The sequence below is a fragment of the Bubalus bubalis genome, chromosome 7 (assembly GCF_019923935.1).
Source record: "Bubalus bubalis isolate 160015118507 breed Murrah chromosome 7, NDDB_SH_1, whole genome shotgun sequence".
NCBI classification, from domain to species: Eukaryota; Metazoa; Chordata; class Mammalia; order Artiodactyla; family Bovidae; genus Bubalus; species Bubalus bubalis.
Window position 1 is genome coordinate 46,782,250 of NC_059163.1, and position 20,189 is coordinate 46,802,438.

At 41.8% G+C, this 20,189-nt stretch overlaps 1 protein-coding gene across 2 annotated transcripts in view; it reads left to right on the top strand.

Annotated features, from left to right (window-relative positions):
* Window positions 1-456: 456 nt before the first annotated feature.
* Window positions 457-20,189, top strand: part of KDR (kinase insert domain receptor) — a 44,868-nt gene continuing 25,135 nt past the window's right edge. For both annotated transcript variants that reach the window (XM_006058316.4, XM_006058317.4), the window contains exons 1-13: window positions 457-828; window positions 4,447-4,540; window positions 6,444-6,640; window positions 9,502-9,632; window positions 9,866-10,034; window positions 10,750-10,889; window positions 11,495-11,672; window positions 13,067-13,181; window positions 13,269-13,432; window positions 15,297-15,453; window positions 16,552-16,675; window positions 17,192-17,300; window positions 18,114-18,455. In XM_006058316.4, coding sequence (XP_006058378.2) covers window positions 762-828; window positions 4,447-4,540; window positions 6,444-6,640; window positions 9,502-9,632; window positions 9,866-10,034; window positions 10,750-10,889; window positions 11,495-11,672; window positions 13,067-13,181; window positions 13,269-13,432; window positions 15,297-15,453; window positions 16,552-16,675; window positions 17,192-17,300; window positions 18,114-18,455 — 1,987 coding nt within the window. In that variant the 5' untranslated portion in view covers window positions 457-761. The remainder of the gene's footprint in view (window positions 829-4,446; window positions 4,541-6,443; window positions 6,641-9,501; window positions 9,633-9,865; window positions 10,035-10,749; window positions 10,890-11,494; window positions 11,673-13,066; window positions 13,182-13,268; window positions 13,433-15,296; window positions 15,454-16,551; window positions 16,676-17,191; window positions 17,301-18,113; window positions 18,456-20,189) is intronic.

Below are 20,189 nucleotides of genomic sequence, written 5' to 3' on the forward strand. Positions count from 1 at the left end.
CTCAGTATCCGATTCTCCCGGGTTGCTTCAACCTGCCGCTGAGCCTCGGCCCGTCCCCCAGCCACTTCGGGCGCGCGCGGAGCCAAGACTGTCCCAAACTTTGGCGCGCCTCCTGACGGCGCAGTGTCCCTCGCCGGTCTCCCGGTGTTGCTCCCCAATATTTCGGGGGTTTGGGGGAGGCAGTGACCAACTAAATCTTGGAGTACCTCAGAACCCGTTGCGGGCTACATTTTCTTTCTGCCAGATATGGGGTTGTTGCACCCGGGACGTTCTCCCTTGGGCCACTCTGGGCCAGACGCAGTTGTGGGCAAGTGGGGGAGATGCAGAGATGCAGTGGGCGTGGGAAAGCACCGGATCCACGCACCGAACCCGACTGAGAGGCGGGGCTGGTCTCGAAGGGAAGCCCCGCCCTGCATAGCCCCGCCCCCGCGCTCTAGAGTTTCGGCTCTGGCTCCTACCCAGCACTGAGTCCCAGGACTCCGAGAAAGCCGGAGGTGTATGGTTGCGTTTCCTCTGCCCGCGCGAGGCATCACTTGCGCGCCACGGAAAGCCAGGAGCTGTCCGGCAGCCGGGATCATCCTTTCCGACTGGCACCGCAGGCGCTCCTGCAGCCGCGGCCGGAGCTGGGGCACCCTCGCCCTGAGCGCCCCGAAGCCCTGCGCGGCTGCGCACGGTCCATCTCCGCGCCTTTTTGGCGGAGCAGGACCAGAAAGAGAACGGGCGCCTGATTTCTGGGCATTGCGCCCGGCGCGAGGTGCGGGATGGAGAGCAAGGCGCTACTGGCCCTTGCTCTGTGGCTCTGCGTGGAGACCCGGGCTGCCTCTGTGGGTAAGGAGCCCACTCCCTAGAGAGAAAACGGAGAGATCGGGTGCGGGCGGGGAGATAGGGATGAGGAGAGGACCTGGAAGCTGGACCTAATCGGGACTGATAGAGCTGGAGAGGTGAAAGTGACTTGACACTTTGTGTTCTTTCTTTTACCAAAGAGGGAACTGAAGCTCAGTGACTGACCCAAGTTTACCCAGAAAGTTGGTAGTCTCTTGAGCCTAGTTCCATTTCCACGACTCTGTTTTCCGACAGGGACCTGGGCTGGAGAGTGTTCTGCAGAAGCCGATACACCCTCCGGCTCTTGGGAGGCGGGAGTGGAAAGGCGCCCCGGGCTGGCAGGCAGGAGGTGCCCCCGCAGGCGGGAACAGGCGGTGAAACCTTGTCCGGTTGCGCTCACCATCCTTGCCCGAGCGCGGGGAAGGAAGCCCTCTGGGAGCCGGGAGCCAGCTTGGCCGGAGGGCACCGTGCGCTCAGCTCTGCCTCTGTAGTAGTCGAAGCGGGACCCCGGTCTGATGGTCGGATGTTCCTTTTTGGATCGAGCTCATCTATACACCCACTGTATGAAGTGGGGTCCAGAGGAGAGCGAAACTTTTTCTTCTTCCTGGTGCAGAACAGCCCTCTCTTCGCGGAGAGAAAGGGGAATGGGGCCTTGGACCCGGGGCTCTCCAAGTAATAGACACCTTCTTATTGTAAAACAGTTTAACATCTTTCAGAACGCTTTGGTCTTTTGGGTAAGCACATGGTCAGAAGTTCACGTTCTGAAAACTCTGAGCGATTTGGTACATAGATTGGGTACCACTCGTCACTCTCCTTGCCGTCTAAAATTTCTATCCTTCAAGATTAGGAACACACATGCCCTTGTTGCAATAAATTTCCTTTCTCTCTCTCCCTTCTCCCCCTTTCCCTCTACCCCGCCTTCTCTCTCATCTCTCTGTAGCCAGTTTGCTGGTTTCCAGATTTCCACTCTTCCGAGGGCCAGAAGGAAGGAAGAGGGTGAAAAAGAAAAAAAAAAAAAAAAAAAAAGCATAATTCAGGGGAAACTTCTTATAAAAGTAAAATTCCTTATAAATTAAAGAATCACCTTTTTTTTTTTTTTTTTAGGACACTCACATGCATATACAGTAACAGGGTCATCTGTCTGTAGTTACTGAATTTTCTTAATAATGACTTGGTTCATCCATGCCAGCTCTACCAGGGACACTCATTTTTCCCTGACAAGATCTCTCTCTGTCTCCCTTTAGGGGTAGAGAGTGAAGTTCTGGAACTTGCGGTTTGTTCTGTATTTCCCAAAGATGTGAGTTGCTTTTAAGCCCAGGGTGTTCCATAGCACAGCAGTAGGAACTGTAATCTGGTTGCCCTGAATATAATGATGAGGTTGCCCTTTTGGAGTGTGTGACATGCTTAATTGGATTGGGCTATAATTGATGCCATCAGATTTTAGAGACAGAGGCACTGTTGTTTTTCCTTCCTGTCTTTGAGCTGGAAGGGTAATAGTGCACAAATGAATTAATTTTGGTTATGGGATTTGAACATAGAAGAGCTTTTTATTGAGTAGCAGTGTATGTACTTCTTAGAGTTATTTCTTTAGAACTTTCTGAAAAGCAGAACTCAAACTTGCCAATGAAAATGAATGAAGCTTATTGGAGCAAAAAGAAATTGAGCGTTGGTCTACATGTATGAATTTGAAGTTATCATTATTGATAGCCTTGTAGAATAGTTTTTTGTTGGAGAATACTATGATGTTGTTTTGGTTCCCTATGAATGGATAACTTTTTTTTTTTTAACATAGGAAAGAGTGTCCAGAGTGTGTGATAATCTGTGGAGGTGATTTACCAGAGATTTTCAGGAATGTTTTATTTTGGTGATGGTGGGAGCATAGCTTATTTAGAGCTTAGTCTTTACTACCATTTTTTTCTCTTGTGAATATGCACAAATAATGGATTGTTTCTCATTTGGATCATCATGTGAATTGTATTAAGTTACTGTTTTTGACACGTTTCTCAACTGAGCATTTCTCAGTCACACTTGATATCTGTGCTCATCCAAATGAATTGTTTTCATTTTCTTTTCCTTAGATGCAGGAGGGCTTGATTATTGGAAGACTTTCTTTAGCTTTTAAACATTTTGCTTTACTGTTTGTCTACTTTGGGGGTGGTTATTTCCTTCATGTTGAAAAGTGCTCTGCTGATTAACTGAACATGACCCCCCAGACCACAGCTACCCAAGAGTGGCCCATCGACCATGTATGCCTGCCTCACCTGAAATGCTTGTTAAAAGGCAGATTTGTAGGCCTAGTCATATTGTGATACATGCTAAGGTTTAAGACTGCTGCCCCTGAAACATGTCAGGTCCAATGCCTATTAGCTTCTGAGATTTATTGATAGAACAATTTCCAGTTTTTAAAATAAAATTTGATATTAAGCAACAAATCTACTAACAACGTATTTTGCACATCTGAATGAGTGTATGAGAACACGTGTGATCAGTTGTTTGTTTTGCCTGCAGATGTTCACACTGGGGTCCACAGTCAGTGCTCTGCACATTTACACTAAATATTTGCTCATACTTGTTTATTCATACATTTTCATATTTGCTAATACTCTTTTATTTGCTCAACAATGTGAATCCCAGTTTAGGCCTATAGAGTCATTTGTTCTTAGTGGATGTGAGTTAAGGGTCATATGAAACTTAGGTGCTTACCTAGCATCAATCACTTTTTAAGGTGGTGTTTTGAAAATCTGGATATCAGTTAAGACCCTAGCATGGTGGACAGTTTTTCTTTCTTGATGCTTTTTTAACACCTGGTAGCTCTTTGCATTTAGTTGGCAGAGATCTCAGTTTTCTTGCTGTGGAGTGACCCATGACAAGGAAACTGTGTGGTATATTTAGGTAGACACTTTTCCTGTGTTCCACGCTTGGTGTCAGAACAAGCTCAACACTTTGATCAATAAGTTGAGATTCCCCACTTGCAATTCATTAGCATTATCCTTTTTAAAGTCCTGTTCTCTGAGGAAAAGTACATGCATATTAAATGACATTGGAAAATGTTTCTTTTCTCAGTTCCTCTCACCTAGTTTTAATGTACGATCGTTCAACCTTGGCAGTTCAGTTACCAGAGTAAGTGCATTAGAAAATTGATAAAGGAAAGTAAGGTCATGGACATTTCCCACCAAAGTACATCGATGAACTATGTAGAAGTTGCTCTATGTAGTACTCAGTAATCAGCAGTTTGGTCAAATATGTGTGTCCTATGTTTTATAAAAAATGTCAGCGGGTCCTTTCCCAAAGGAGTGAGGTCATCAGATGAAGGTTCATTTGGTTTCAATGTCCCATATCCTTTTGTAAGACCTTGAAGTTGGCAGTGCAGGAAAACAGGAACTCCACCCTCGCTCCATGAATTGCAGAACTGTTGTGTTGGTTTATGACCATCTGCCCATTCTTCCTGTTATGACACAGCTTGTGAACTTTTACTGGGAATGGTGAAAAGTAAATTCACAAGTTTTACACAATGAACTGCTGAAGAGGCCTTTTAAAGTATAGAGTGTGCATTGTTTATGGAAGGTGTTTCCTATTGGCCCTGACTCAGTGGCAATTGCATTCATTTATTTCATTTGTTTCTAGGTTTTTCTAGTGTTTCCCTTGATCCACCCAGGCTCAGCATCCAAAAAGACATACTTACAGTTATGGCTAACACAACGCTTCAGATTACTTGCAGGTAAGGATTCCTTTTAGATTCAGATTTCCTGTGTCAAATATCTCATTGTTTATTATAGAAAAAATGATTTTCATACAGCAGAATTGTAATAGAGTCATTGTAATAGTTTATAAGTAGTGAGGTTTCTAAGAACTAAGGTAATAATAAAAACATGAGAAAGGTCTTCTCCCCGAAATTCTGTGCAATTTTACTGATTTTTTTTCCCCCTACAATCCTTTACCAACACACACACACCCTACTAACCATTACTGATAGCACCTAGCATGTGGTATGTTATATATACTCAATCAATGTTGAATAAATGAAATCAAGGATGTACCCATAGAGTTAAAGAAGCTTTGGGACATATTTGTTATTCTCAGCATGGCTCTTGGACATCTGTTTAACACTTTTCAAGAACTTTATTTTATGATAAAATTCTGACTGTAGTAGCAATTTAATATTCAGTCATTAATATTACTGAGTGAATCTCATGCTCTGGCTTGAGGTTCTGACATGTCTGTCACTCACCAGCTAGCAAGAAGTCATGCTCTTGATTCTTGTTCACTGGGGAAATAGGTCGTCTTAACAAGAAAAAGAGGCTTTTAAATTTTGCCTTCCAGCCCCTACTGCAGGAAGAAAAATAAGAGACCTTAGGGTTTAATGTAGTGATTATGCTTGTCAGTCCCAGAGGCTTCTTGGGACCAGTGTGGCTTTGGCAGAAATGATGGGTGGAAGCGACCTTGCCCTCTAAGAAGAATGCTGAGGGTCCACAAAGAACCTTGGGGCGCTTGTTGCCATTGTTTCTGCGTGATGAATGCGAAGTGTTCAGCACAGTGAGACCGATCTATTTTAGCTTGCTGAGTGTAAAGGATACTCTAGTCCCCTTATCAAGGGTAGGTCACCAATACCCAGCCCTTGGGGAAAAAACATAGGAAGAGGTGCTGTTGGCCTAGCTTTGCTATTTCAAGATGCATTTCTCCATAGATTTTCCTCTTAACTACCCTTGACAAGAAAGGTTATTTAAACCCCCTGAGATTCTGTACTCCCTGTATGTCGTGAAAAAAATGATAGAGTATGTTAAAAGTAACTTCATTAATGTTGCTGCAACTTGATGTCAAGTTCGCTAAAGAAGGGTCAGTAATGTTACATTTGTCTTCACGTTGACCGTCTTCTTTGGGGCTTTGCAGAGAAATTCTGCAGTGAAAGCAGTCTGTGTTTTAATGCTCTCCTTCCAATGTCCTGTGAGGCCCTTAGACAGTTGCATTCCCTTCCACCCTAACCTCACCTCTTACTCTCCCGACTGCCCATTCTTCTGAAGCTACTCTGGATTCCTTGCCATTCTCCTAACACTCCAGATAGGAATCCACCCCAGGGCCTTAATATCGCTGTTCCCTTTGCCTGAAGCTCTGTCCCCCTCAATATACATATGGCCCACTTCACCAAGTTGCCTCCCTCCAGAACTAGCTCTTCACTTGTTTCTTTGCATCTTCTAAATTTTCTTCATAGTACTTATCACTACCTTTTATACAATATATTTTATTCACTTTTTGAACGCTTTACCTTCATTGAAGTTTATTTACTTTCTTTTTTTTTTTTGCCTGTGTCTTCCAGTTAGACTGAGGTTCCATAAAGGCATTGATTTTAGTTTGGTTTGTTCACTGCTGTGTTCTCAGTCTTGACCAATGTTTGGCACATAGCACATGCTTAATAAATATTTGTTGAATGAATGAATGAGTTAATTTCTGAAATTAAGACTCGGCCTTTTTGTCATATTGTCCATAATATCCTGTAATCACAGGTAAAAGGCTGTGAATCTGTCTGTTGAGGAGTTTGTATAATTTGGAGAACTAAACCTTCTATTTTCCTAGAAACAGCCTCATAGGCATTTCACTTAAATACTTGCTTGGGATGAATTTTTCAGGGGTCAGAGGGACTTGCACTGGCTCTGGCCCAACAATCAGAGCAGCTCTGAGAAAAGAGTGGAGGTCACAGATTGCAGTGATGGCTTCTTCTGTAAGATGCTCACAATTTCCGAAGTGATTGGAAATGATACTGGAGCCTACAAGTGCTTCTACCAGGACACTGACATGGGCTCCGTTGTTTATGTGTATGTTCAAGGTAAGTGGTTAAATGCAGTTCACTTCTCAAGTTGATTTACCAGTTACAAAACACAATAGATGCACAGAAGAATTGAGGAAAACAAAAGCTCGCTCTGAAGGCTGTCGGCCAACAGGAATCCACAGAATTCCTCTCTCCTAAGGCCTCCTCTGAGGAAAAGATTCAGTGATTTGTTCTGCAGCTTGGGCCCTGTTACACCTCTTTTACCCAATTAGTTCGGTTCTGATCTTTGTTTCTAAGCAAAGTCTGTGTTTGCAACTGGCAATGGAGATTTATAAGAAGCCTTCTGATGTTTGAGGGAAAAAACCCTGAAATCCTTGAAAAGGAAGATTCAGGAATGAATTATGGAGCAGTTTCTGTGGAGAGATAGGTTATCTACAGCAGATTCAGAGATTTCCCCAAGAATGCACAGGGAATCAGCCAAGGGCTCTGGAGCTTTTTTGTTCATAAGAACTTTTTTTTCCCCCTCTTACACTTTATGAAAAACAAGTTTCCGTACACTCACGCAAATGAAGACACTGACTCAAAGAGCCTTTTGAAGACAGGATTTCTTTCCTTTGCTTGTGTGGTTTGAGATCTTGGATGACGTGCCCTGTTATCTTAGAGCTTGCAATTTGGAATTTACACTGTGGAGGCCAGCTTACCATCCACATAGGGTACAATACATGTCACGTGTATTTAGTATTTATTATTTCTTTTAATATAAATTTATTTAATTGGAGGTTATTTACTTTACAATATTGTATTTGTTTTGCCATACATCAACACAAATCCGCCACAGGTATACACAAGTATTTAGTATTTATAATCTGAATTATTCTTTCCTTTGTGTTTCAAAAATCTTATATTAACTTAATTTTCCTGGGAAAACTGACTTAACTAGTGAGATACCAATCATGTAACTTTGGTGGGTGTTAACTGGATAGTATAGTATTTTGCTTAGATATACTAAATATTTTTCTTTTCAGTAAAGATGAGCTGAATTTTATTTATACATTTGTATACCTCTATACATCCCAGAGAATCTGAGGCAGGTGAGGATGGCTTAGACTTTTTTCCAGAAGCATCTTTTACAGATCAGGGATTTCATCGGCTTTGGGAAGCACACTTGCATATCGCCATTTACATTTCAGTAGTGCAATATGGTCAGTGCAGCGGAGGACCGTCAAATAATGTATGTCACTCCTGGATTGCACAGTATTTGAGAATTACTTTTGTGCAGGGTAAGCACAATCCAGGATAGATTCTGTGTCCTCCCTTCTGCAGAAGTTGAAAGAGACAAGGCTCAGATCTTTGAGAATTTCTGGCTCCTTTTGATCTGGCAGTCTTGGGAGATCAGGCTTTCTCAGAAGATTGCAAGGATTTCCTGCTTTCGGGCTGTCTGGAAATACTACTGGGATGAACCTCTCCCATAATATCTCGTTATTTCCTTCTTCCCAAGTCAGGAAACCTGGAGACATGCGAAAATTCATTTCATGAGTTCCAGTAAATATTTTATTTTGAGAGGATGGGTGGTTGTTTGGGTTTCTTTTGTTTGTTTCCTTTTTGGGGGTACTGAAATAGAATTGATTTACTGAATAGCTTTAGTCTTACGTCAAGGGGTTAATTTAGCTTCCAAAGACTTGCTCTATAAGCAAGCTATGTAATATTTCATAGCATGTAGCTGAAAGATAGGTAATACTAAGAAGTAGCCATCTCCTGCACTGTTTATTTGTACACTGCCTGTCTTTGAGAATACCATCAAATTCTACTTCCTGTCTAAGCCTAGTGTTCTAGGAGGTGAGTTGTCCAAGATTTTGGTCATGAAGTTTAACAATGGAAAAGAAAACATTGAAGTATTCCCTGTGGATAGGCCTTTAATATCCCCTCTGGTCCCCACCTTACTTCCTTAGTCTTCTGACCCCATTCCCTCCAGCAATGATGGAGCCAGGAAGTGGGTCTTGGCCTCGTAAGATAATGGCTGTGGCATGTGGTGGCCGGGATTGGCTGCCTTTCTGTGTTTTCCAGCTGGGAAGGAAATCAAACTTCTGCTGTGGCAGGGAATTAGCTGCTTTCCCCCCTTTGGTTTAATTAACTCTTTCTTCACTTGGACCAGTGACCTTGAAGAGCTGTGAAAATGCTTGGTCAGGTGTGTTGGGGGTATTGGTATGACCCATTATCTCTCAGAGATTTCAAGCATGATTTTACCCCAACTCTGTCTCTGCAGAAAGGAGTGGTTTCCCAGCAGCATATTAACATCATATGATCAATGTTTGAACAGCATTAAAGTCTCTTTTATTTTTTTCTCAGTCTTTGCCATGATGGTTTTTCATGTTTTGGTCACTGAAAATATTAATGACTACTGAATCTTAAGCTAAATGCAGTAACTATTAAACATTACCTTATACAGAATCTTATATTTATTCTTCACAATTTTAAAATACATAAGCTTTCTCTTGAATTGAATTAAAAATGGTCAGTTATTTCTTTATTTTAAAGATCCTTTGCAAGCCATTAATCTGCTTTCACGACACACTATTTGCTTAAAGAGAAAGAATGTGAATTTTTAAAAATATTAATAAAACTCGATAGGCAAACTATACAGATTTAACTTTAAATTTACTTTAAAATGTATGTATATGAGAGATGTATAATGTATATGAAAATGTTTATGAAAATAAAGACATGCGCTCTTTCACTTTGAGAAAACTGTAGTGATCAATCTGCCAGATTTCTACCAGATGACCTACCTCCAGATTCCCTTGCCTAGTGAGAGGTATCTTTCCCAGTCATTCACTTCTCTGGTTAGGGTTTATGAACCTGAAAGATGACCAGCTTTTCTAGTAAATGCCATTAATGAATGACATTACATTCTCATCTAGATTATAGGTCTCCGTTTATTGCTTCTGTTAGCGACCAGCATGAAGTTGTGTACATCACTGAGAACAAAAACAAAACTGTGGTGATTCCATGTTTGGGGACTGTTTCAGACCTCAATGTGTCACTCTGTGCAGTAAGTTACATCTGCTTCCATCATCTCTTACCTTTAATTTTTAGCTAATATTAAGATGGTTAGCCTGTTAATATTGTAATTAAATCAACAATGAATTTTAAAGGAAACTTTAGAAAGGGTCAATATGACAATAAATAAAACCAATTTGTAATCTTAAGATGAATTCTTTAGTGTTCATGGTTTTCACTTTTGGGTAACGCAATTAAATATTTGATATTTCTTTTTCTACCCAGAGGTATCCAGAAAAAAGATTTGTTCCTGATGGTAACAGAATTTCCTGGGACAGCAAGAAAGGCTTCAGTATTCCCAGCTATATGATTAGTTATGCTGGCGTGGTCTTCTGCGAAGCAAAAATCAATGATGAAAGTTACCAGTCTATTATGTACATAATTGTGGTTATAGGTAAGAGGACAATTCTTTTTTAATCTTTAATATTAGATAATAAAAATTAGCTTCTTATATTAAGATCCTGGAAGACAAAAGATATTGAGAAATATATTAATTCAAGATTTAGTGTTAAGCAGTTCATTACATCCCCTCTTTCTCTATCCAATAAACCTATGTGCTGCTGCTGCTAAGTTGCTTCAGTCGTGTTCGACTCTGTGCGACCCCATAGACGGCAGCCCACCAGGCTCCCCGGCCCCTGGGATTCTCCAGGCAAGAACGCTGGAGTGGGTTGCCATTTCCTTCTCCAAACCTATGTGCAATTGAGGTTCTTCTCCTTTCTTATCAGGAGCGAGGATGAATAAGAGTTCTATTATAGGAGTATATTTTATGAAAAATTCAATGTTCCAAGCACTGCTTGGCATCAGTTCTTTTAAGTATACCTATTTTATGGAAAGTTCAGTAACTTTCTAAAGCTGGCCCCAGTGACTATTGACTTCTCATAGTTTACTGCTTTTCTATCCACTGGGCTACAACACATTGGAAATCCCTTTAGAGCTGCTTTGTGAATCTCTGTAGGCCATTTTTCCCGGGAGTTCCCAAGGTTTGGGGAGGCCCTCAGGGGAAAATGATGTGATACATTTTGAAGTTGCTTCATTTCTGAAAAAATATGAGCCAAGTTATAGATTTGGTTTCCCTCTCACTTTCTCTTTTTCCAATTTACTTGCTCCAGGGTACAAGATTTATGATGTGGTTCTGAGCCCCCCTCATGGAGTCGAGCTGTCTGTTGGAGAGAAGCTCATCTTAAACTGTACGGCAAGAACTGAGCTAAATGTGGGAATCGACTTCCACTGGGAATACCCTTCTTTGAAGGTAACACTAACAACTCAAAGCCAGACCTCCAAATACTTTGATAATAAGCTCCACCGAAGTTTGATTGAGAGAGACAGGGACCTCTTTAGCCAGATAAAGTTGAAGGGCCTTAGCTCACACTAACACACACACGCATACATTTTAAAGAACTACAGGACATACAGCACCCATAGAAAGAAAGAGGCAAAATCAAGAACTCTGTCCAAGCTGTGAAGACTAGTTTTCTTTTGATGATTACGTCTTTCCGGTTTGCATTATTCCTCCGTTCTCCAAAGTCCTTGATCTATTTACCCTTTAAGGAAATTTTTTGCAAGAAGTGGCATGAGACATTCTTCTCCTTAGACTGTGCTCATATTTCCTTGTGTTTCTGCAGTTTATATTTCTCTCATTCCTGTTATGTGAGGTTTTAAAATTCCTAATTCAGTTGATTCTATTTATTTCTCCTAAAACCAAATGTAATTGTCATCTGCATAATGTTAAAAGTTCAGAAGTCTCTATTATTAGCATTAAATAGCGTTCACCAAGGGCCAAGACTTTTGTCCCTATCTAGAAGCTATTAGGGAATGTTATGCTGGCCTTTGAAAGTTCAGTAACCTCTTTTTCAGCATCAGCATAAAAAACTTATAAACCGGGACCTAAAAACCCAGTCTGGGACTGAAATGAAGAAGTTTTTGAGCACCTTGACTATAGATGGTGTAACCCGGAGTGACCAGGGATGGTATATCTGTGCAGCTTCCAGTGGGCTGATGACCAAGAAGAACAGCACGTTCGTCCGGGTACATGGTAAGCGAAGATTGCCTTCGGAATTATGCTCTGCCTTGAAAAGTGAGATAATTCAAATACGTTTAGGTCAGCTAGTGAATCCTATTTTGTTCATTCAGAAGATGTTTTTGAGCTCTTGCTAGGTAGGACCTCAGGGTCAAGAACATAGCTTAGGTTCAGAGCCCAGCTTTAGAGCTGAAATGAGCTGATGTAGTTAGTTCTCACTAAATATTACTTGTTGTTGCTGCTATTCTTATTATCACTGTAATAAGCAGAGGGTTTTAATCTAAGATCATTTTACAAGTTTTGTTCAATTACAAGCCTGAGAGGCTTCCTTGAATTGCAAGCATAAGCCTTGCAGTTGGTGAAAGCTATATTTAGTTAGTTTCTGTGGGCTTTGAGAAAATAACTTAATTTCCCATTTATTCTCTTTCACTCACATAAATGTCTCAGTTTAGATGATAATTTGTATGGCATCTAACTTACAGGCCTTCATAAGGGTTTGGATTTTATAGTATGGGAATGCAAGATGGATTTTGAGCAGAGAGAGACACGCTCTGGTTTAGGTTTTTTATAGGATTACTATGTAAGTTTTTTTTTCCTAATGTGAAATACTTTAGAGAAGTAAGGGCAGAAGTAGAGAGGCTAGTTAGAAGGCTAATTGCAGTCATCCAGGTGAGAGATGGATGGGTGGCCTGGACAAGGTTGGTGGAAGTGGAGGTGGTGAGAAGTGAATTGATTCTGGATATAACTTTGAAGATAGAGCCAATAGCATCTGCCTGTTGATTCCCTGCCTGTGGAATGTAGAGAAAAGAATTAGAAGATGACCTCTGAGTTTTTAGTGTGAGCAACTGAGTGAATGATAGTTTTCTTAACCGAGATAAAGAAGATAAGGAGGGGAGTAAGATTTGGGTACCCAGGGTTTGGTGGCTTCATTTGGTGGCTTCATTAAACATCCAAGTGAAAACTTTAATATATTAGCCTAGATCCCAGAGAAGCTGGGGCAGGAGATGCAAATTTAGGAGGAATGTAATTGACAAGAGGGGGTGTCGATAGAGAGAAGAGGTCTGAGGCCTGAGTCCTGGTGCACATGGGGTTATGTATAGGGTGTGAGGGGACCAGAGGAGAAGGAGCACCCAAGGGCTCCTGGGGTACGTAGAGAAAGCTTCACAGAGAAGCAAATGCTTGGACTGAGTGAAATTGGAGTGCTCAATAGGCTTGCAGAGCAGACTGGGGGAGAGACAAAAGCTAGAGACCAGGGGTGAGAGAGAAGCTGGAATGGGACCTGTAGGAGTGTGGGAACCGCAGCGACTCAGAGCCGTAGTTTTTGACTCTTCACTGGAAACTCTTCTTAGAAATGGCCATTTCTAAGAAGTTGCTATCTATGAGAAAAAATTGTCTTTATTTTCTTCCAGAAAAGCCTTTTGTTGCTTTCGGTAGTGGCATGGAATCCTTGGTGGAAGCCACCGTGGGGGAACGTGTGAAAGTCCCTGTCAAGTACCTTGGTTACCCTCCTCCAGAAATAAAATGGTAACGACTGGAAATAAATGCAGAGCCTTGTGCCACATGAAAGCAAATCCTCAGATTGGACTAATTCCTGGAATTTTTTCCCCATAGGTATAAAAATGGAAGACCCATTGAGTCCAATCACACAGTTAAAGTGGGGCATGTGCTGACTATTATGGAAGTGAGTGAGAAAGATACAGGAAATTACACTGTCATTCTTACCAATCCCATTTCAAAGGAGAAACAGAGCCACATGGTATCTCTGGTGGTGAATGGTAAGTCCGTTCAGTTTTCCTTCTCTGCCCCCGTTCTATTACAAATAATTTGATGATGTCCTCCTGAGCAGCTGGGCACCTCTGCCTCACTGGCATCATGAGTAGGCTCCTGTGTATAAAAATGATCCAGAACAGTGTGGCTTGAAACGAGGTGGCGGCAGTGTGCTTTGGACACGTTTGCTTATGAGGCTAGATGATTGAACCTTGGACAAATGTGAGACTAAAGTAGATGGTTTAGCCCGTGGCTAAATACTGTGGAATAAAAGTGCTAGCAAGGACAGTCATCAGGCTCAATTGCAGTACCTTTGAATTGCGCTTCTGGCATGCAAATGTTTAAGATTCTTTTTGAATTTTGTGGGAAATTTCTAGTTTGATTCGGGGTTGATGTATCAGTGATGCACAGGTAGCTCCAATGCAGAAAGCTTTTCTAGGTCGACATTGCTTGGACGTGTTTTAATCTTTTTTTCAACAGAAGTCTGGGACCTGACTCTGAGGCTGTAAAGGGGAGATATTAAATTTTGGATTTAAGAATAATTTGAACTTTATTTTTCTAACCTGAAAGATGCTTATTTATAATAAGTCTTCTGGGTGGGAGAAGAAGGTCATCATGGTTAAGCAAATGCAAGAGATGCTAAGTTGATGGACACTGTGTATTGCCATCTTCCAGTGGGAGAGGGCAGGAAGACAGAGTAGCCGAGGTTTAACAAACATTTGACTGGCGCACCCCTCCCCCATACATCCATTAATATCTTGCTCCAGACACAGGTTGGGAAATACCTGTCTGTTGTAATTCTTTATGCTTTCTACTGGCATAGCAGATTAAAACTTCAGAACCTTCTCATGTGATATTAAAGTGCTTCCTTATATGTCCTGCTGTGCTCTCTATGTCTACTGAGCTTGGCTTCATTTCTTTTCTGGGACATCAGCTTCAAGGAGTATTTTAAAGAAAACAGGTTCCAGAAATGTCATTTAGGAGCCAGTTGGATATAGCGGTTTGGGAGGGGAGAGAAGCTGAGAAGCTGGTAGGAAGGGTGGGAAGAAGGAAATGAATAAGAAATAAAGATGAAAGAATGGAGAGTGAATAACCATCTCATTCATCCAGGAAGTCATTCCACATTTGATTCACCCTAGCATTTACCCTCTTCTCTAAAACAAGCATTAAAAAGAAGTCAAGTTTTGAAAGTATAATCTTGGGCCTTAAGTTGGAAGTGATGAGAAGATAGTTTCACATTAATGACTTTGGAGCCAAAAACAGAAAAAAGGGAAAGAAGGAGGTCAGGCAGGGAAGGAATGGAGGGAGAAAGGCAAGAAGATAAGAAAGGACAGGAGAGAGGAAGGAAGGCAGGAAGGTGAAGAAGGAGGGAGAGATGGAGAGGGAGGCAGGGTAGGTGCCCTTGTCAAGTCATTTCACTTTTAAATTTTTCTCATGTGTAAAGTGGAGAACAATAATAGTGGCTGTGAGAATTAAATGAATAAATTGATGTAAAGCACTTAGAACAATGCTCAGCACATAATACATCTGCTTACAGTATTGTTCACAACTACAGTATTTTCTTTCTGGAGGCTTGCCCAGTCTTGTGAAATTGGAAGGGCGAGGAGAGCTCTCCCGCTGATGCAGATGAGAAAAGCGAGTCATAGGGCAGTGAAACTGGCACAAAGTCACCCAACTTACTAGTTTATTATTATTACCATGAGTATCACTAGAAGTCAGGTGTCCTGTTTCCAAGTCTAAATGTTCTTTGACAAAGCAAATGGGGGCAAAAATCCTATGCTTGGCAAAACATAGGCTTTGGGTGCTGAAAACTGCAACTTTCCACTCCTCCAAGCTGATTGACAGTTCAAAAGTTGTCTTTCTCACCTCCAGCCCCTCCTCAGATTGGTGAGAAATCTCTGCTGTCTCCTGTGGACTCTTACCAGTACGGCACTTCCCAAACGCTGACGTGCACGGTCTACGCCGTTCCTCCCCCAAGTCACATTCGCTGGTACTGGCAGCTGGAGACGGAGTGCACCTACCAGCCCACGTGAGTAGGACCATGCCCTTTGCCCCTGCTGTTTTGCACTTAAAAAAAAATTATTTATTTGTTTTATTCTTTAGATTCCATGTGTAAGTGATAACAGACAGTATTTGTTTTTGTCTGGCTTACCTCACTTACTATGATAATCTCTGGGTCCATCCGTGTTGCTGCAAATGGCATCATTTCATTCTTTTATATGGCAGAGTAGTACTCTGTTGCAAATATGTACCACGGCTTCTTTATCCACTCCTCTGTTGGTGGACATAGCCATGCTATGCTATGATTCTATTCTAAGCCAAGGAGGCTATCTCTAAGGTTATTCCTTAAGCAGTACTCTTCATCTCCTTCCATCTTTCTCTGTGCTATGTCCTTAGGAGATGTCATTCCTTGGGGTATCCTGCTTTGAGATTAGCTCTCTCTAATTAGCCCTTATATCTACCTCTCTGAATGCAGTTTCTTTGCCACTTTGTTAATTGCCAGGCCTTGGTTTTTCTTCCTATGCCAGTCAGCCAGTGAATACCCCAATCTCCTTATCTGTGAGAAGGTCCATCTCAGAGGAAGTGCTGATGCTTGCAAGGGAGTGATAGACCTCAGAGTCTCAGGCCTGGCTTATCAGGTCCTAACACACAAGTCCAGACATCCTTAGGAAAAACAGCAACAACAAGTCGCCCACCACCACCCTAAGCAGTGCACTTCCTGTTGTTGTTTTCGAGATGGCCTCTCTAGTTTCTTCCTCAGATGCTGACCGTTTCCTACACAGGCTACAGTCCCAGGGAAATTACTTTAAGAAGCCCAATGGCTTCTTAGTTTCCTTGCCTTCCTTTGAACTAAATTAACTTGAATTGTCTTGTCGATCCGATTTATGAATGGAGGTTTGTTCCCAGAATAGCTGTTTCCCTCCTGTATCCTGAATGAATCTACCTAGAACCTTTTCCTCCATTGCCGAGGCCTATTTTTAATTGGCGCCAAGTCTTGTAACTCGGCGGAGTGCATTCGAAGTTATTTCTAAGAATGTAATAACCAAAGTCTGACTCCTTTCCTTGATATTGATTTGAATTAAAGGAAAATTAAGTCATGACATCACCTGTTACCTCTGTCTTACAGCCTCACTGCCTTAACGACAAACCCATACACTTGTAAGGAATGGAGAAACGTGGAGGACTTCCAGGGGGGAAACAAAATCGAAGTCAACAAAAATCAGATTGCCCTAATTGAAGGAAGAAACAAAGTGAGTTTTAAGTTTTTAAATTTGAAAATCTGTCTGTCTTTTAAGGACGGATGGACTGGAAGCACGGTAAAATAATAGGTGAGGAATATTGGAGATTGACTGTCAGATAAGTGGAATGATAAAATACTAGCATATTAAGCCAGTTTGAAAACACCATTGACTTTTAGAAGCACTATTGACTTGCTATTACTGTATCAGAGAAACGTAAAATACATATGCCATTAACTGTACATCAGCTGTATGGTAATTCTGATTTTATAAACATGAAAGTGAGAAAAGGTATGTAATGTTGTGTTAAAACATTTAAAATTTTATGGTTCCAAAGCTCATTTTGTAGGATGTGTGAGTGGCATCAGCATAATTATAATTGCACAGATTTGAGCGCAGTCAGTACTGGAGTATGAATGGAGTAGGCAGGTTGCAGCAGTGGGGGGGAGGGTACTGAGTTTTAGTCTGAGTGCATGTGCATAAACATAGGCTCCATTGTTTATGGCCTGGGATTTATTTTTTTCACAGACTGTAAGTACTCTTGTTATCCAAGCGGCCAATGTGTCTGCTTTGTATAAATGTGAAGCAGTGAACAAAGCTGGAAGAGGAGAGAGGGTTATCTCCTTCCATGTGACCAGTAAGTGCTCTCCAGGGGCTGGGCTGACTGATAGATACTCTGTTGTCCTGACTGCTCCCATGAGGGGCAGTGGGTTTAGGTAGGGAATGTGGGTGGATCATCGATGCTTTTGTTCATAGATGAGAACTCCTCAGGTAGCTCCTGGACTCATGGGAAGTCAGTGCATTTGACCTTACAGGAGAGAGAACAGCTGATTTTGACCCTCAAGTCCTGCGCCATGTTTTTTGTGTCTGTCATCAGAGTCTTAGCACAGTGTTTGGCTTAGCGAGATTCAATCAATATTTATGGGCTTGCTGTTGAACATTTGACAAGTTGGGTCTTGGGGAGACAGTTGTAATGACATTGGAGCAGTGCCATCCCAATGCTGCCGATTTTGTCTGTTCATCTTAATTTACGGTTTGGCTTTAGCTGACTGGGATAAAATATTTCGGTCTGGGCCAATTCATGGTAATAAACATAGCTTTCCTGTCAATGAGTGTTACATATCAATGAGGAATTAAGTTTGTAAATCTCATATTATAATTATCCTCTTTCAATTTGCATTTTTTAATCTTAAAACCATACTTAGACTCCAAGTGGAGATTTTAGAAATACCTGAGGAATTCATTTACATTTCCAAATAATGTGTTTTAGCAAAACACTACGTTTTGAAACCACATTGTCCAGTTTGGTTGTCTCCTTACATTCTGTTGTCTGGGAATGCCAGGGCTTCACTTTTCTTGGTGCTTCATTGCAGACTGAAGGCAACACGAAAGCAGTAGCAAAAAGCCCAAGGCAAATCACTATCTGCTAACCATGGGTTTTACATTTCAGGGGGTCCTGAAATCACGTTGAATCCTGGCATCCAGCCCACCGAGCAGGAGAATGTGTCTCTGTGGTGCTCCGCGGACAGAACTATGTTTGAGAACCTCACGTGGTACAAACTCGGCCCACAGGCCCTGCCCATCCACATGGGCGATTTACCCACACCTGTCTGCAAGAACTTGGATGCTCTTTGGAAAATGAATGCCACCATGATCTCTAACAACACAAATGACATCTTGATCTTGGAGCTGCAGAATGCATCCTTGCAGGACCAAGGAGACTATGTCTGCTTTGCTCAGGACAGGAAGACTAAGAAAAGACATTGTGTGGCCAGGCAGCTCACAGTCCTAGGTAGGGCAGTCACTCTGGACCATCCAGAGGCAGTTGGGTTGCCTTCAATGTAATGCTTTCAGGGCCCATGAGAAGATTGTCTTCTATGTGCTTATATATTAGACAGATGAGCTCATATCTGACTCACCAAAACTCAAGGCAGAAGGAAGCTAATCATGCTGAAGTGATGTATTGAAAAGAGAAAATAATCCTATTCTTTCCAACCCTGATGGTGGAATCACTCACCGCTGTCTTCAGGGGATTACCCTAAACCAGGGACATTTCTGCCTCATTCTTGGGCATTCATTGTTTTAAATAGACGTGTATGTGTGAATGCCCACCATGAGCTTGGAGGGTTCTGGAAGGTCACAGTGGTGACTCGGTGGGTAGGATGAGAACACAGACAGCCCGTCATAGTCCAGTGAATGCTCTGTGTCCATGAAGACTGGGATTGTTTTCTGCTTTACTCCTTGCTGAGCTCCAAACATAGAACATAGTGGCACATACTGCTTGATAAGACATTTGCTGCCTGGAGAGTGTGGTGATGGGGTTGTTTAAGACCTGTGAGAGCCCCTGGGAGGGTGCACTCAGTGTGTGTGCCTCTGTGGTACAGCTCAAAGTCATGAGTTGATCATTCTAATGAGCAAAAGGCTTTGTAAGTTCCACACGAAGCCACTCTCTACACCTTGTCTAACATTTCACCTTGCACAAAATCTGTGCAGCCTCTGTCTCCTCTGTCTCTGGGGAAATCAGGCAAATTTAGAGAGTTTCTCTTTGTGCCCTCTCTTCTCATTTTCTCATCTCCTTAGTGTCCCTTCCTAGTTCCTAGGATGCATATGTTCTGTTTTTTTAAGGAGAACTGCCCAGATAAGCTAATTTAGACTGCAGTTTCAGACAAATAACATTTCAAAGGCCTTGGCATATTTTCAGGCGGGAACTAGGATCGATTTTGCTAGTGTTAAGACTCTGGTGTCAAAAGAAGAGATTTTTTGAGTGTAGTCATCCCAAGGCTCTTCAGATCACAGCCCATATATGAACATGGTTTTTCTGTTCATCTTGGTGACTGGTCTTGTTTCAAGCTAATGAAAAACTTCAGGAAGAGATGTAAAGGAGGCTCCCGGCTTGCCATGCCCAGGAAACACTTGCTCACGGTGGGCTGGTTTGCTTCCCTAAGGACTCCCAGGTTGCTTTCCAAAAATTATTCTTGGAAATAGACTAGAGTCTATTTGCTTAAGCCCTAGTGCAGTTCACTGTTGAGGTACTGTCGTTTTGCCAAATGTTGAAGTGGATTCTTTCAACAAAATTCCTTTTGATATTCAGTTAGTTTGGACAAATTATTTCCATAGCATTTTGCTGATTTGTAGGAAAGGTTAAATCTAAAGTTGTCCTGTACATTTAAACAAGTACCCGTGGGCTTCATTTAAAAACAAAAATCTTGGACTTTTGTTAGAGTATTATTATTTTGTCTATGTTTTAGTGGAAATAGTATTGAACTAACCTTTTGGCCAGCTAGATTCTGAATTCAGCTGTTAACTTAGTTACAGGGACTTGGACAAGTTGTTTAACCCATTTCATCTTCAAAATAAGACTATTACTCCCATCACAGAGTTGACAGTGAGCAACAGAAGTAGGACAAATGAGTTTTGTAAAAAATACCAAATAAATATAAGGTGTTCTTTGTTGAATTGCACTGAAGTTATATACTTTCCAAGAGAAACATGGCAGAATTCTTGGGTATCAGTGGCCAGAATTTAT